Genomic DNA, 16,019 nt, shown 5'->3' with positions numbered 1-16,019 from the left:
AGTACTGGTATGAGAAAGCAGAAGGTGAAACCATCACACAATCTCTTACCAAAAAATGTGAGAGTCACCAGCTCCCCAATGCTCCAGCAAGCCAAACTCAAAGTTGCAGTAATGCCTAGTCTAAATCAGACTGTTGATCTACTGTCTAATGAAAGAAAAAGCTAGCTATGGATAAGAAGATGCATTAGGAAAAAGCACACTGAATTTAGATGCACAGAAAAAGAAAATGAAATTATTTCACAGTTTTTCTGTCATTAAAATATTTTTATGTATTTTAATAATGCAAAAGATAAAATGGTATTAAATCCATCCTTTATAAAACAAATTTAAAACTGCAATTTAAATTTTATTTGACATAGAAATAAACTCAGAGAATGTGGTAACCTCGTAAGGCCCCCATCATCTTTACAGTCACGTATGTCAGTGGAGTTGCATGTACACTGACAGGTGGATTAGGTCCCATCAGCTGCCATCTCGGTAACAGATTCTAATCTATCAAGAATCAGAAAGAACAGTGTCTTCCATCACTTACAGAGGATCCGAAGCGCTACATAAGTACCTGATACTGAGTTCTTAATGTACAATTTACATTGGACCAGCGATATAAAACTTTTTGAGATACCAAAAATAAGACTGTAAGATATAACCATTTACAGACTGTTTTTATTTTTGAGATACCAAAAATAAGACTGTAAGATATAACCATTTACAGACTGTTTTTATTTGTGTCTCAGCTAATCTCCTTTTTTAAAGCATATTAAAAAGGAAAACCAAAACCTTTTTAGTATGATGGTCTCATACAATTCTGTTTTGATGACAAAAATTATCAAAACCCTGTAATTTTAATCTTATCTTAATTACAGATTAAAAAAATCAGATGAATGAATAAAGATTTTAGTATTACACTTTCCCAAGATCTGCTCTTCCCAAATACATTCCTGTCGGGACACAAACTGGTCTCATTTATTTTAAACAGAAACAGAAGTTGCTTTTGTCTGTCTTTCCCTGTTCTGTTCTTCCTTTTTTCTTTTTGAACTACCAGAACCAGAACACTCAGTGCTTCATTGTATATCAAGTTTGATTTTACTATCTCTATCTAGGTTGAATTTTTGTATCTTTTCAGCCTTGGCCTCTCTGCGGACCATGAATGCCTACTTAGCTTAGGCACAGAATTAAATCATTTCCTAGTCTAAAGTAACTATCATCCAGTGGGTTTCAGTTGTCTCCAGCTTGCACTGAATTTAAAATAGTGAGCTTAAAGATAAAATCATCCATGTTTTTCCTAAACAAATAAAAATTTTTCATTCTAATTTAAACAAATCCATTTGTTATTTATGCTTTGATATTTAAAAAAATCTTCCTTTGCTACTAACGCATATAGCAGATTTGTACCTTGCCATTATTTCCACCCACACTTTTATTTTCTTTTTAAAAGACAAAATATTGTTAAGGAAATGTCATAGAATTACAAAGCAATGCAAAGATACTCAGATAGGCCAAAGCATTATTTATATATGAGGGTCAGTTCATCATTCAAGCAGAACCCTTTATGTCACCCTGGACTCTGTGAACAGCTACCAGTTTTGTAGCAATTTCTCTTTTTGGTTAGAGAGAGTTAAAAGGTTTGTGCTCAAAGTACAAAACCAATTATTTTTAATAAAACAGATATGTATTTACTAAACCGTACATGCATACTGAAGTCCTAGTAAAGCCACTAGGACAATAGGACCTGCTCAAACTACTTTTTTGAAAAAGGGCCTGAAAAACCGTACCCCACTAGCGTCTGGTAACTGTAGTGATAAGAAAAGTCTTTATACCTGCAAGCGTGTCTGTTTACAAAAAATTGTACCTTCGCTACGGACTTCAAAAGAAAGAAATTCTGCATGGATTTTCACTATTCTGTATAGAATTTAAGGGAAAATTACATATAGAATATTAGCTATTTAAATTTTGATGTGGTAGTCTTTCTTCTTTCCACTAATAAAAATACATTACTGCAATATTTTTGTAGAATGATCAGAAATAATTTATTTTATAATAATATAATAGATGATAACACCCTACTTTTCATGCACATACTCTTTTTTTCCATATTAGGAAGGAGATTTTAGGATCAGCTTCAGTGACTCTTTGAACCACTAAATGTCACAGAGGCTATTGCTTAATTAATAAAATTAATTTTTAAAACTATTTGAAACATAAGGAGTAATTGTTCTATTATAGAAAATTAAAAAATATGCAGTCAGCAAATTAATCGACTGGGAAATTAGACAAGCATAAACAAGCAGCCCTAGCAGACCTTTGTCCAGTGCTCAGGCTCAAAATGAGGTCCTAAATAAAATAAGCCAAGGTGTCAGCTCAATACATTCTACTCTTGGCTTCAACTGTAATTTTTCTCCTACAAGGGTGTGTCATGTATTCTGCTTTAACAAAGGATGAAGTCTTGATCACCACATAGTAGCTTCTTCCTTCAAACCAGATTCTCTTTTGAATACCTATATAATACTTCTGTTCAGATTTCTTTTGTAAGGGAAATGTTTTTAATGATCTATGTAACTTACCTGCTATCACCCTCTTCCCACTGCTTTAATTGCTCTTTTAGTGCTCTGTAGTTGGTCTGTAACATCTGTAGCCTCTCTTTGCGTTTTTCATGGGCTGCTCTTAGCTCATCAGTTTCTTGAGTCTGTACAGCAACAGAAAAACAAAATTACAGTCAGGCAAAATGCAAGAGACCTTCACACAGATCACATTAAACAGAAGTTCGGTTTAAGTAACTATTAAAAGCCTCAGAAATCTAAATAGAAAGATCAGGAATTGCAATCCCTGAGGTCAAATTTCTCTTATTGCTATTTTGGCAAATTTTGCTCATTTGGCAAAATGTACTTCAATATTTTTTTCATGCTGCTGAAAAGTTATTTAAAATTTACTACACAAATGTCAGTTTTCATCTTGTGAATGCATTGGCCTAATATACCTAAAAACATATAGACTGAAAAAGGACTGTTGGCACAGTCTTTTCCTCTGAACTACTTTTTGGGGTTGTTTTGTTTTTTTTCCCTATTGAAAACTAATCTACATATTTTTGAAGGAAACACTGGCCACACTGAGGTCCACATCAAAAAGCCTGAATTTAAAGGCTTCAGGGTTTCCTCATATATTAACTTATTTCTGTAAATATATACAAACCTGCAACACCCAGGCAGTGTCCTCTAGTTATGTAACAAACAAGAAATAAAAACAAATTTCGCAATAGCTTTTATATAATCAAAACCATATAAAAATATATGCTCTTTTTTTACAGAATTAAAAGTAAGATATACCTTGGTTTCTGTTACAGGATAACATCACACAAGTTTAAAAAAAGATTTTCCTAAGTGACAATACTGTACTCTGAACAAAACGAGCATTAAGAAGAGGACATTCCATAGTATAAAGTCAGTCAAATTCTGCCCTTTCAGTATTAGTCAATAAATAAGATACACCAATAGTCAGAGCTGTAAGCAATAAAAATTAAACCCCATATAAAACCATCGCAAAGGTTTCTACAGTAGTGCTAACTACAAAGTACCTAGACTAAGCTTGGCTTCTAAGATGTAGCCCAGCTTTCATGATGTATACACAAAGCTGAAAGATACTAGTTAAAATTTCAGATACTACTATATATAAAATTCCAGAAGTTTTCCGGATGTGACTCAGGCAAAACACCAAGTAGATTTAGGGACAGACGCAATACTAAAGTGAACTTACCATTAAATATTTTTCCAAAGCAGTGTTTTTTTTCTGAAACAACCTCTAAACCAGATACATTTATCAATTTGGAATTGCTTAAAAAGTACTTTTGACTGTTTTAAGTACTTCATATAAACACTACAATTATATTAAAAACAATCACACAAATAGCAAGATAAATTTATTACAAAGTACATTGAGATTATTACCAAGCTTTGCTTGACACTACAACAGGAAATTTTTATAAAAATCCAATTATAGATGCTGTGTTTTCTAGAGAAGTTAACAAAATGATTATTCTGAATTTGTTTGATATTGCTAGTGAAAACTGATAACGTCTGGCAAAGTACTGGGAAAATAACGTCTTCAACATAAATCCTCAGAAGTTTATTAGTGACAACGCCCTTTCAGAAATGCAGCCAACTGTAGAATTTGGCCTTTCCTATTTATGAATCTACGTTTTTCATTATTGCTTACCCGTTCCATTATCCATTCTGTTACAGTTATTCCCTTCCCTTAGCACTTGCTCTGCTCTTGCAGAAGCAAAAATGAGACAATTAACTGTCCTAATCACTCTCTTTATTGAATTATTAAGTACTTCAGAACTTTAAATTTCCACTGTAATTTACATAATCTCAGTTAGTTCCATCTCTCTCGGATTGAATTATGTTATATTTTTTAATAATTAAACTGTCTTGTATACAGTTTTCTATATATTGACAGAAATGGCAATGGGACAGAACAACCATCTCTAGCAGTGTTGGATCTCCAGGTTATTCTCCAGCTCTCTACTGCCATTCTATAGTACTTGCATGAAATAATGAAAGACAAAAAGACAAAGTCCAATCTGCAGGAAGAAGAATCCAACTGCCTATGAAAAAAAAGTCATTTTGCCATTTGCGGGCAGCTCAGAATCTTTTCAAGCTGAAAGATTCTGATCACTACCACAAAATTTTGTTGAAATTGACCTGTAACATCTTCTGTCACAGCAAAAATTGAACCAAAACAAAATTTAAAAAATACACTTATTCAATCATTGGACTACTCTTCTTAGGCTGAAAAGAAGTGAGCAACCTGACCATTACAAAAACAATTTTTTCCACAAGTAGTTACATGGAAAAGCCACAATATTAATATATTTTCAGCATCTGAACACCATACATGAAACAGGACTATATATGAAATCTAAACTCAGTATAACAGTGTGCCTTTACTCCCATAAACAAGTATTAAGGGGGCCCTAAAGACAGATGTACATATTCTAGTTCTAATTCTAGTTCTAATTTTAGAACTGTAAGCAAAAAGTATGAGAAAATTCAAAGCAAAGATCTCCTATTGCTTTAAAAAACTTTCCAGTTAAAACTAGCAAGATCTCCTCTAGGCTATGTCAGAGATCACAGTTCTAGAAACACAACAGGGGACTAGAGAACATATTCTTAGTTCATATCAAATTTGTAACTCTTGGCAATCAAACTCCTACCCACTTCTTAAAGACCAACAGTAGATTAATGTACTTATGCTTTGGACCACTCTTAAGTACCAGCTTGATAACTTGTTATTCAAAATCCATTAAATACTCTTATTTATTTGACACTCTCTTCCCTAAATAAGGGTGCCATCAGGCATGCTCTGTTACTTTTCAGTATGTCCTGGTGTGTAAACTTAAGCCAATTCTGTACTAAAACTATGGACACTCTGAATTTACATGATTACTTTATTTATATTAGCAATAAAGACAGTAAGAGGCAATTTTCCTTGGCCAGAAATGAGTCAGCTGAAAAGAATGGGAAAAGTCCTGTAAATGGGACCTTGCCCTTTTCTGTTCCTTTGTAATACCAACTGTGGCATCAAATATTCCTGCTCCTGAAAACCCCACAAATAAAGCTGTTAATATTTTTTTTAATTGTTAGCCATTTTGCAGAAGGACTGTTGAAGCCACAATTTCAACTTCAGGATACATATCATCAGTATGTTTACTGATAGAGCAAGCATTTTTCTGAGCAAGTATATTTCAAGCAATCACATAGTCAACATTTTGCTTGAGGAAGCACTAATACAAGTGTCAGTTTCAAAAATGTTGATCCCATGCATTATTCTTTGTTGGAAGTAATGCCTGAGAGGAGGCTAATACCAAGAAATCACACAATACCAACAGAACTATTCTGATGCTACTGTTAGGACAGCTGAGTTCACTGTCACGCTGGCAGAAGCCTAATTGAATTCTAAATTTAGTGCCACAACAGTGTTTAATGTGTTGACCTGGGCCTCTACAGCTTCTTTTCCATCAATTAAAGCATGCTGCAAATAAGCCAAGTAGATCTCCTAGAGAAAATGTACAGAAGTCATATATTCAGTTTCAAGGTATGATATAAAACTTGGCCCTTAAAGACCTCATGGATTAACAGCTGTGATAAATATAGATCCCACACTTGCAACATTATGAAGCTGCACAGATTCCTAAATTATGCTTTTAACATGAAATAGAAGAAATGACAAATGTAGTATGGCAAATGGTAAAAATTATGTTACGAGGTCATGCAGAGAGAATAACAATCCTTTCTCTTCTGTATTTGTGTAGGAAATCAGAGTGCTTTTCTTCACTCGTCTTTCCAGAAGAAAACACAAAGAAATGTGGAACTCTGTCATTTAAGACAGCAACCATAAGACACTGATGTGTGAGCTTTGCTGCGATGGGCAGAGCAGCTGTAGCACTGTGGACTACAGGATCTGCAGGAACCTGTAGCATCAGTGTCTGGTAGGCCAACTAAAAATTAACAAACAGGAGGCCTGCCAAACGCCAGTTCTCAGGCGGAGCTGGTAGGACATGTCTTACATTTCTCAACAGAGAGAAAACACAAAATTTATCTTCTGACTCCCAGAAACAAGGAGCAGGACGGCCTGTAAGACTGAACCTGAAGTCTTAAGCATCTTTTCTGTTGACATACTCTACATGTATTAAGAGACTACATTAAACACTTTCAAGTACACAAGGCAATGAACTTTTGCATTTGTGCTAAAATATAATTCCCACTCACATTTTTTTCTTAAATTTACTTATTGCATATGAGTGTCTTCTTGTATGAGACAAGAGCTCAGGACTATGGTTTGTAAGGCTCCCTAAATTTTGTCACTTACCTGATATTATTCACAGTATTTTCAGTAAAACAAGTTCTGCTTTAAGCTTCATATACTGAAAATATCTTTCAAATTCCATAACTCTGAACAAACAGAAGCAACAAGACACAAAAAAAAAAAAAAGAGAAAAGAGGAAAAGAGAAAAGATGAGAAAAGAAGATAAAAGCTAAAAGAGAGTGAGAGGGAGGAGAGGGAGGAGAGAGAGAGAGGGAGGAGAGAGGGGGAGGGAGGAGAGAGGGGGAGAGAGGGAGGAGAGGGGGGGAGGGAGGAGAGAGGGGGAGAGAGGGAGGAGAGGGGGGGGAGGAGAGAGAGAGGGAGGAGAGAGAGGGGGGGAGAGAGAGAGGGGGAGGAGAGGGGGGGGAGGAGAGAGGGGGGAGGGGGGGGGAGAGGGAGGAGAGGGAGAGGGAGGAGAGGGAGAGGGAGGAGAGGGAGAGGGAGGAGAGGGAGAGGGAGGAGGGGGAGAGGGAGGAGGGGGGGAGGAGAGAGAGGGGAGAGAGGGAGGGAGGAGAGAGAGGGGGGAGGAGAGAGAGGGGAGAGAGGGGGGAGGAGAGAGGGGGGGAGGAGAGAGGGGGGAGGAGAGAGGGGAGGAGAGGGAGAGGGAGGAGAGGGAGAGGGGAGGAGAGGGAGAGGGGAGGAGAGGGAGAGGGGAGGAGAGGGAGAGGGAGGAGAGGGAGAGGGAGGAGAGGGAGAGGGAGGAGAGGGAGAGGGAGGAGAGGGAGAGGGAGGAGAGGGAGAGGGAGGAGAGGGAGAGGGAGGAGAGGGAGAGGGAGGAGAGGGAGAGGGAGGAGAGGGAGAGGGAGGAGAGGGAGAGGGAGGAGAGGGAGAGGGAGGAGAGGGAGAGGGAGGAGAGGGAGAGGGAGGAGAGGGAGAGGGAGGAGAGGGAGAGGGAGGAGAGGGAGAGGGAGGAGAGGGAGAGGGAGGAGAGGGAGAGGGAGGAGAGGGAGAGGGAGGAGAGGGAGAGGGAGGAGAGGGAGAGGGAGGAGAGGGAGAGGGAGGAGAGGGAGAGGGAGGAGAGGGAGAGGGAGGAGAGGGAGAGGGAGGAGAGGGAGAGGGAGGAGAGAGAGGGGGGGAGGAGAGAGGGGGGGAGGAGAGAGGGGGGGAGGAGAGAGGGGGGGAGGAGAGAGGGGGGGAGGAGAGAGGGGGGGAGGAGAGAGGGGGGGAGGAGAGAGGGGGGGAGGAGAGAGGGGGGGAGGAGAGAGGGGGGGAGGAGAGAGGGGGGGAGGAGAGAGGGGGGGAGGAGAGAGGGGGGGAGGAGAGAGGGGGGGAGGAGAGAGGGGGGGAGGAGAGAGGGGGGGAGGAGAGAGGGGGGGAGGAGAGAGGGGGGGAGGAGAGAGGGGGGGAGGAGAGAGGGGGGGAGGAGAGAGGGGGGAGGAGAGAGGGGGGAGGAGAGAGGGGGGAGGAGAGAGGGGGGAGGAGAGAGGGGGCGAGGAGAGAGGGGGCGAGGAGAGAGGGGGCGAGGAGAGAGGGGGCGAGGAGAGAGGGGGCGAGGAGAGAGGGGGCGAGGAGAGAGAGGGGGAGGAGAGAGAGGGAGGGGGGAGAGAGAGGGAGGGGGGAGAGAGAGGGAGGGGGGAGAGAGAGAGAGGGAGGGGGAGAGAGAGAGGGAGGGAGGGGAGAGAGAGGGGGCAAGTATGAATTGTAAATATTTAAGAAAACATGACTTAGTGTTTGGGTTTTGCATTCAGAGGTGTAATTTGAACCCAATAGGTCATTCAAAAGCTACTATTTTTGAAGTAAAAAACAAAATCAACAAAAAAACCCCAATAAAAATCTATAAAATTGTGGCAAAATGGGAAATTGTAATAGATGCTCAATTAAGCTTTTCTACCAAGGCGCATGGGAGGCTGATGTGTGTTGGTGTTTTTTTACAGCATTTGTTAGAACAACTTCTGACTCATAATTTCTAAGAGTACAAAGGGTAAACCTGTTCCAAGGAATTGACTTCAGCATTTTAAAATACATTTTAAAATACTGGCTTCACTTTACAAAAAAAAAAAAAAAAATTCTTTCTACTTTCTTCTTCACTTTATTTCTTTATGAATACATTAATTTCTCTGAATACATATTCTCGGACACATTTGATGACAGCTTGAATCAGGCTTCCATAGGACTGCAGGAGTATCAACACAAGATTCCTAGCAGTAAAGGAAAAAGGCAAACTAATGGAGAGTGCTCTCTTATGCTAATACACTTACAGTCCATAATGGTATGTGCATTTTGCATTTTTAAAATGTCTGTTTATTTTGGTATATCTTTATCTATGCAAGCTTATAGCTAGCGGGTTTTTTTTTGTTTTTTTTTTTTTTAATGTTCACCTTTAGCTGTAGTGTCTTCTCTAAGTTTTCAATCTTCCTTTCAGCTATTTTAAGCTTCCTTAGCTCCTCTGACTCTCTAAAAGAGCTCTTTGGGGACAGAGACCTTGAACGTTTCACAGGTGGTTCCTGGAGAATAAAACAAGGACATGGTTGAACTAGTTGGAACACCGGATTATGAAAGACATGCAGAATTAAAGAAGAAGTAATTTTGAATACTAATAATGAATTATAAAAAAAAAAAATCTGCATGGAATACCAGAGAAATAACAAGCAGAATTACCACAGCGCTACCACTAAAGGTTTCTCTGTGACTCGTTAATGAGAATATTCATTTACATTTACATTGTTTCTTTCAGAATAATGATGTCCCATTAGGGAAGACTAAAGGGTTATAGACTCAGAAATGCAAGAAACCTCATTACAAAGGAGGGGATAGAGGCTGGTCTAATTGCTCTATAAGGGTCCAAGGTTACACTTGATAGGACAACCAGAAACAAGAGGGAAAGGATTTTTTTCCCTTTGAAATAGTTTAACACACTGTGAAGTTGAAGGAACAATATGCTTGAGGAATATAAATACAACAGACAGTAGATCTTATACCATAATGACCATATGGTCATTAACTATAATGTGACTAACTAGAGACAAGAATATGTGTTTATATTATGTACAGCTTCATATAGCAATCTGGAGAAAGAATATGCAAAAGTAACACTTAAACTGGGCAGCTTTCCTGTTCATTCTATGTCATATGTCCTTATGGCAAAGAAAGACCTCATCAAATTAGACTTTCTGATTTTCTGAATAACTTTGGTTAAGGACAGAGAAATACTAACACACACTTAATACTGATAAGGTAAAATGCTATTACAGAAACACATAAAGTCAAACAAAAACTTAAGATTAATTGTGATTATTGTTGTTGTATGCTGTCATTTTCACTATGAAATAACTGATCTACAACAAAAAGATTTCAGAGTAAAGCCTTCTTGAATACTATATATTTCAACATTTTCACTATTGCATTAAATAAATTTAATCTTAAAGAGATTTCTAATTAACAAACTGGCTTTTTATTCTTTGACCATGACTTCCCAGTAGTAAAAGTTTAAAAGACACTGCATGCCAGACTTTCACTTTAAATTACATGGGTTTCCAAAAAAACAGAGAGAGAGAGAAAAAAAAAAAAAAAAAGACGTATCAGAAAACAATAATATCCCAAATTTAAGAATTTAAATATCGCCAAGGAGATTTTGTCATTTGGCTTTGGCTTTCTTTTGCTGTGCCTAAATGAGATGGAAAAAAAAAAAACCCAAACCCTAACATCTGGAAATAATTTTACATTTAAAATCTCAATGTCAAATGGACATATTTTGTATATTCCTGTCAGTTCCTCTATATAACAGAAGAAACTAGAAGAAAGTTTTAATGAACATTTAAAACAATACTTCCAAATTTATGGTTTTATATTGAGAGTATATCCCTTCCCTCAAGGGAAGGGAAGGGAAGTAACATTGTACTAAAAGTAGATCTCTTTGAAATAGTAAGATTACTAATTTACATTTTTTGTCTAATAATTCTGACATATATTCAAAAGTTTATGTCAGTTAATAGATGCTGATATTAATCAGTAAAGATTTTAACATTGCACAAAACCAAACTGATCCCTTTCAGGTATCTGAACAGAACATGCCAAGACCAACATACTAAAAAATCTACTCATCTTCAAAGTCCCAGATTTCTTGAATAAAATCAAGATCTTAAATAAAATTCCTGTCTTTCACATTTCCTGATTATTGCATGCCCGTACTAATTTTTCCTAAAAATCCAGAATGCGTTATTTCTCAAGAAACATTTCCTAGTTAAACTTTATGTGTGTATACAAAAGGCATGGAAAATACATAATTTCTCTGAAATCGGGAATAAAAGGTCAAAGCACTGCATTTGTTGACAAAGAGAAAGACAACGAAGGAGAAGTGGACCAGCACTAGACTGCTAAGAATAACTAGTTAGAGAGACCCTACAGAAGAATGGATAAAAGAGAAAATAATAAAGAAAAATTTAGAATTTGTAGTCTTGCTGCTTTAATCAAAGGTGATCAGAATCAACGTGTACACAACAGTTTTTCTTTTCAGATACGGATGTATACACACACACACACACTTTATATATAGCTACCTGGGACTGCACTGTGCCAAGGTATGGAAAAAACCAGAAAAATTCTAACTATTCATGGACATGGAAATAATTCCCTGTGAGAACAGGTGGGATTGGTGATGTGCAGTAAGAACTATCCTATTGTTTCAATATGTTTTTACTTGTTTAGTGATCAGACTAGGGGTCTCTGGAGAGAAGGAGCTGAGTTTGGGCTTTGCAGCTGCACATAGGTAGTTCAAAGGCAATCTTTGCTAAGAAGGCAAACAGTTTAATTCTCCTACCAAGACAGAAGACACTGTGTAGTAAAATATACTGTAATTTGATTGCCTGGGGCTGCTGCAAAACTCAATTTGGAAGATAGCATCTGTAATATTCTTCTCAAAACTGCAAACTTTGCTGCTGCTGCCGCTAAATTTACATATTTAATTTGTAATTCAGTCTTCAAATTCTACAGTAAATTTAGACATACTTGTATTAAATATATACACAAACTGCAATATTTTAAACATTTCCTAAATGTTTAGGAGTAAGAAAAAGTCCATGTTTATGAGCAAAGAATGTTAACCAAAGTCAGTAAAGGGCAACAACAGATTTTTCATCAAATGCTCGTAAAAAATGTTCACAAAAGACTAAGCCAAATAGTAGAAAACCAGAAATAAACAGGCTTTGTAATATTAATAGATATGAAACTTTGTGATAGAAGATTTAATGTAAAGGAATAGCAGGCAAGTGGATGTCACACACATTAACTGTTAATGAGGTACAGGAATTAGAAGAAGAAAATACGCCTCTTTCTAAATAGCATTCTGAACAATGAAAGACACCTTGAGACAAAGCTGGAAATAGTCATGTTCTTGAATTCAACAGGTTTTGTGTTGGATGGAGTCTCAAAACAAGTTAAAAAATAAGCAAACAAGGGATGCCAGAACTCTTACTGAAATGTCTTTGAGAACTTTTTTGCACACACAGATCAGATCAATGTCTGCCAGGATACAGTACTGAAAATAGTGGGCAGAAATCTTAATTTTTTCTCTCAGTTGAAGAAACATTGTGGAAGCTGAATCAGAGACTGACAAGATACAGGTGGGGTATTCTGGAGAGGAAAAATGGCAAATTCTTGATTCACTATGTTTCAACAGGAACTTTATCAGTACTGCAAGTTAACTCATGCCTTTTAATATCTTGATATTATAGACTTAGAAGAATGCTATAGAATTTATATCAATAAAAGGCAATTATAACTCCCATGAAACGTAAAATGGGAAAGTACAGTTAAAAAAACTGAACAGAACTGTTACTGAATTGGCCAGCAGACATATGTATTGCAGTTTAATTAAGTAACTGAAATCATGCATAGTTCACAAAGTTTAAGCTCCAATACGAGCTCTAGGAAGATGAAGCAACTGATTCTTAAGTCTTCATACAAAACAGCACTCAGCTGTACCACTTTCCACCAAGACTGGACCACAAGGGTTACAGCTGCCTCTAAGTACACACTTAACAGTATAAAGAACAATGACACCACACATGCATATTTGACAAAGCTTTTAACCACTGCATCACCTATGTCACAGAATAAGTTGTTTCTATTACTCTCTATGACTGCAGGTAAGGGATTTGAATTTCTGCAATTCACAAAAAACAACACTACCCTACAGATGTAAACGTATCATTGCATTCTGCAGAACCAAGCATAAGTGGAAGCACAGTCATGTGGCCACACACCCTAATTTATCACACTGATGGCAAGTTTCTGTTTTGTCCCAGGCTCTTCTTTGTAACACCTTTCCAATTATTTCTTCTTTCAAAATCTTTGACTTTTTACAAGAGAAAATAATCAAAGCAGTGTCGTTCTGGTCAGAAGTGATTCCATGGTTGTTTGTTCTTTGTACTCTGGGAATGCACAGAAGCAGGGATGAAGGCTTAACATGGTAGAGTCTTTGTGAAGCCAAAAGGATCACCATTGTAAAGGAAGAACTGTATATCCAACATATTCTTCCTGTCAAATTATGCACCAATAACTTACGTCATTAATACTTTTGTCATAAAAGACTGAACAACAAGGTAACAGGAAAATATTTCACTGCAAAGTAAAATCAGTAAAGACAGCAGTACCACCTTTCCTATCTTATATGTATATTTTGTAATCATAAAGCCAGAATGTTTCTAAAATTTTCCTTACTATCTTGCCTAAATAACAAGGATTTGTAGCCTGTCAATTTAGTTCCCAAAAGTTTTAATACAGGCTGCATGCGTATGTGAAGAAGTGCACATATCAAACAACCCTGAGTATTGAAGGACCATGACTACATATCAAAAAAGGAAAAGATTCTTTACAATAGGACTTAAAAGTTTGTATTTAGTTTTATTCAAGGGAGGCAATTGCTTTATTCTTGACACAGTGATCAGTTCATGACAAACACAGTACTCCCTTTTACATTATTCTGAGGAAACAAGAAATGACACTAAGGTGGGTTAACTTTGGCAAAGGGTCAAACACTCGAGCAAGTGCTCACTCTCCTTCCTCACTAGGACAGGATGAAAAAGCTCATGAGTTGAGACTAAGAAATGGAGATTGCTTACCATTCACTGTCATGGGCAGACTTGACTTGGGGAAAATTAATTTAAGTTATTGCCACTTAAAACAGATTGAGAAAGAATAAGCCATACATATGAGATACCAAATGTGAGAAAACCAGGAGATTTCTAAGGAAACAGAACATGACGGTTCACCCTTGTAGACTATTTATACCACACAGAAGGACGTTCCTATTTGCCTCCTTGCTACAGAAATCTCTTCCAAGCTTTCCAGATTCTACACAAGCACATTAAAAAAAAAATTTAGATGAGGAAGAGGCTGAACACACTGGAAAACATCATTACTTTGGATAATTGAATAAATCAATTTAAGCTGTAGAACTATTCACAGATCTATTTAATTAGGTATAGTTTATAACTGTTACTTTGTGCCTAAATTTAACAGTAACTCATCATGAAAGAGGCAGTCTAGCATTATCCAAAGTAATAAAAAATCAAAAGTACAAACTTTCAAAAGGACATTGTTGTTATTCTTTATAGAAAAAAAAATTACATCATAGTTCAAAAATAAAGATTTTTTTTTAAAATATTTTTAAAATCATAATAATAAACACTTCTATTTCTCTCATGTCTTCCAGAGAAAGATGGTCATTCTGATAAATATCACAGTATACACGATAAATATTCATTTTAACAAATCTACAAAGATTTTATCCTTCAAATATTTCATTTAATTAAGAATCCCTTATTCAGTATTTAATATGGTAAAATCTTATACTCCCAACAGCTATTTTAACTAGTCTTTGGCAGATAACACAAGAACCATGCAAACAAGCTTCCAGAATTATAAGCAGCATCGACAGATATTAAAATTATTATCTGGACCCCTGAGCAATAATGTTTGGCTTTACCAGCCTAACTTAGACACAAATACACAAGACAATAAAACTCTCTTATCTCATGCTTTCTGCCAGTCCTTATACTCTGCTTTCCAGAGTATCTGTAGCGTACAAATTATGCTCTGCTAGGTTAATATTTTTTTCAATTTTTCCTGTAAAAGCTTGTTTTCAGATTTCTGCATTGTAATAAGACACTCTAGATCACTTAAAGAAAGCTGTTGTAATACCTACAAAATGATAGTACAGATATATTTCATTAGGAATCAAAAAATCAAAAGCATAACAAAACATTTAGATGAAACTGCCTAGAAACATCACATTACAAATATTACAGGTACCTGTGAGAGCTGTAAATAATTTTGTTGTTGTAAATGACCCATGAATCCATAATCAAAAGTAGAATTTAAAGTGTTAACTGGACTTTTTCATATCATCACCATCGTATTTTCCAAATCCATTACATTTATAGTATATAGTATTTATAGTCTTAACAATAGTTAGTTTATATATGTTTCTTCTGCAGCAACTTATTCTATTATGGTATTTTATATCTCACATTTTACCAGAATTTCCTGAGAAAATATTTTACCTCCTAGACTTGTTTCTGGTGCAATTTCAGGTTGGTAAGTATAAGTGGCCTGGCCTATCAAATATGGGCGGGAAAAAAGTTAACTGCATATCCTGTTAATAAAGATACGCTTTGTTCAAAACTGCCTCAGAAAAGCACCCCTTTAATGTAAATCTACAACATGGACCCACTATGTCCATAAACTCAGACAGCACAAATGTTGTGGTCAAACTGAAGACTTACAGAAAAAACAGATGGTAATTCTAGGTCACAGTGTTACTCAAGGCAGATATGTTGTTTCACAAAGCCACTGAATTCCAGGACCCTTCCCAGCTATCAATCCATTCCCAGCGACTCCTTGGCACAATACAAGCCTGCTCACCTTGGCCCTGTTACAAAACCAGTTCAGATCACATTTTCATTGGTACTAGCTATCTTTAAGTCACATCCCCAACATCCAGTAGCAGACTGATGTGTGTACACATGACCAAGACTGATCAAGTTACCATGGCTTGATAAATTACTTCTTGTCAGCTGATTTTCTTTAACCACCTATGATCGCACCCCACTGTGTCACGACCACAAGGCAAAATATTGTTAGCTTAGCATAAGCAACAGCTATATGCCTGTTGTGACAGTCTATGGCAATCATAAAGTGAAATGCTTGAGCTCAAACCTCCT

General features: G+C 37.0%; 1 protein-coding gene across 1 annotated transcript in view; it reads right to left on the bottom strand.

Annotated features, from left to right (window-relative positions):
- The window catches only part of CNTLN (centlein), a 192,252-nt gene that overhangs the window by 92,618 nt on the left and 83,615 nt on the right, over nucleotides 1-16,019 (bottom strand). Inside the window, exons 9-10 of the mRNA XM_086770504.1 lie at nucleotides 9,177-9,302; nucleotides 2,562-2,683 (exon numbers count right to left, since the gene is read on the bottom strand). Of these exons, the coding sequence (XP_086626630.1) occupies nucleotides 2,562-2,683; nucleotides 9,177-9,302 (248 nt within the window). The remainder of the gene's footprint in view (nucleotides 1-2,561; nucleotides 2,684-9,176; nucleotides 9,303-16,019) is intronic.

The sequence above is a fragment of the Chlamydotis macqueenii genome, chromosome Z (assembly GCF_036417535.1).
Source record: "Chlamydotis macqueenii isolate bChlMac1 chromosome Z, bChlMac1.mat, whole genome shotgun sequence".
Classification (NCBI taxonomy): domain Eukaryota; kingdom Metazoa; phylum Chordata; class Aves; order Otidiformes; family Otididae; genus Chlamydotis; species Chlamydotis macqueenii.
The sequence above is the reverse complement of the archived record's forward strand: the minus strand, read 5'-3'. Positions and strand labels throughout refer to the sequence as shown.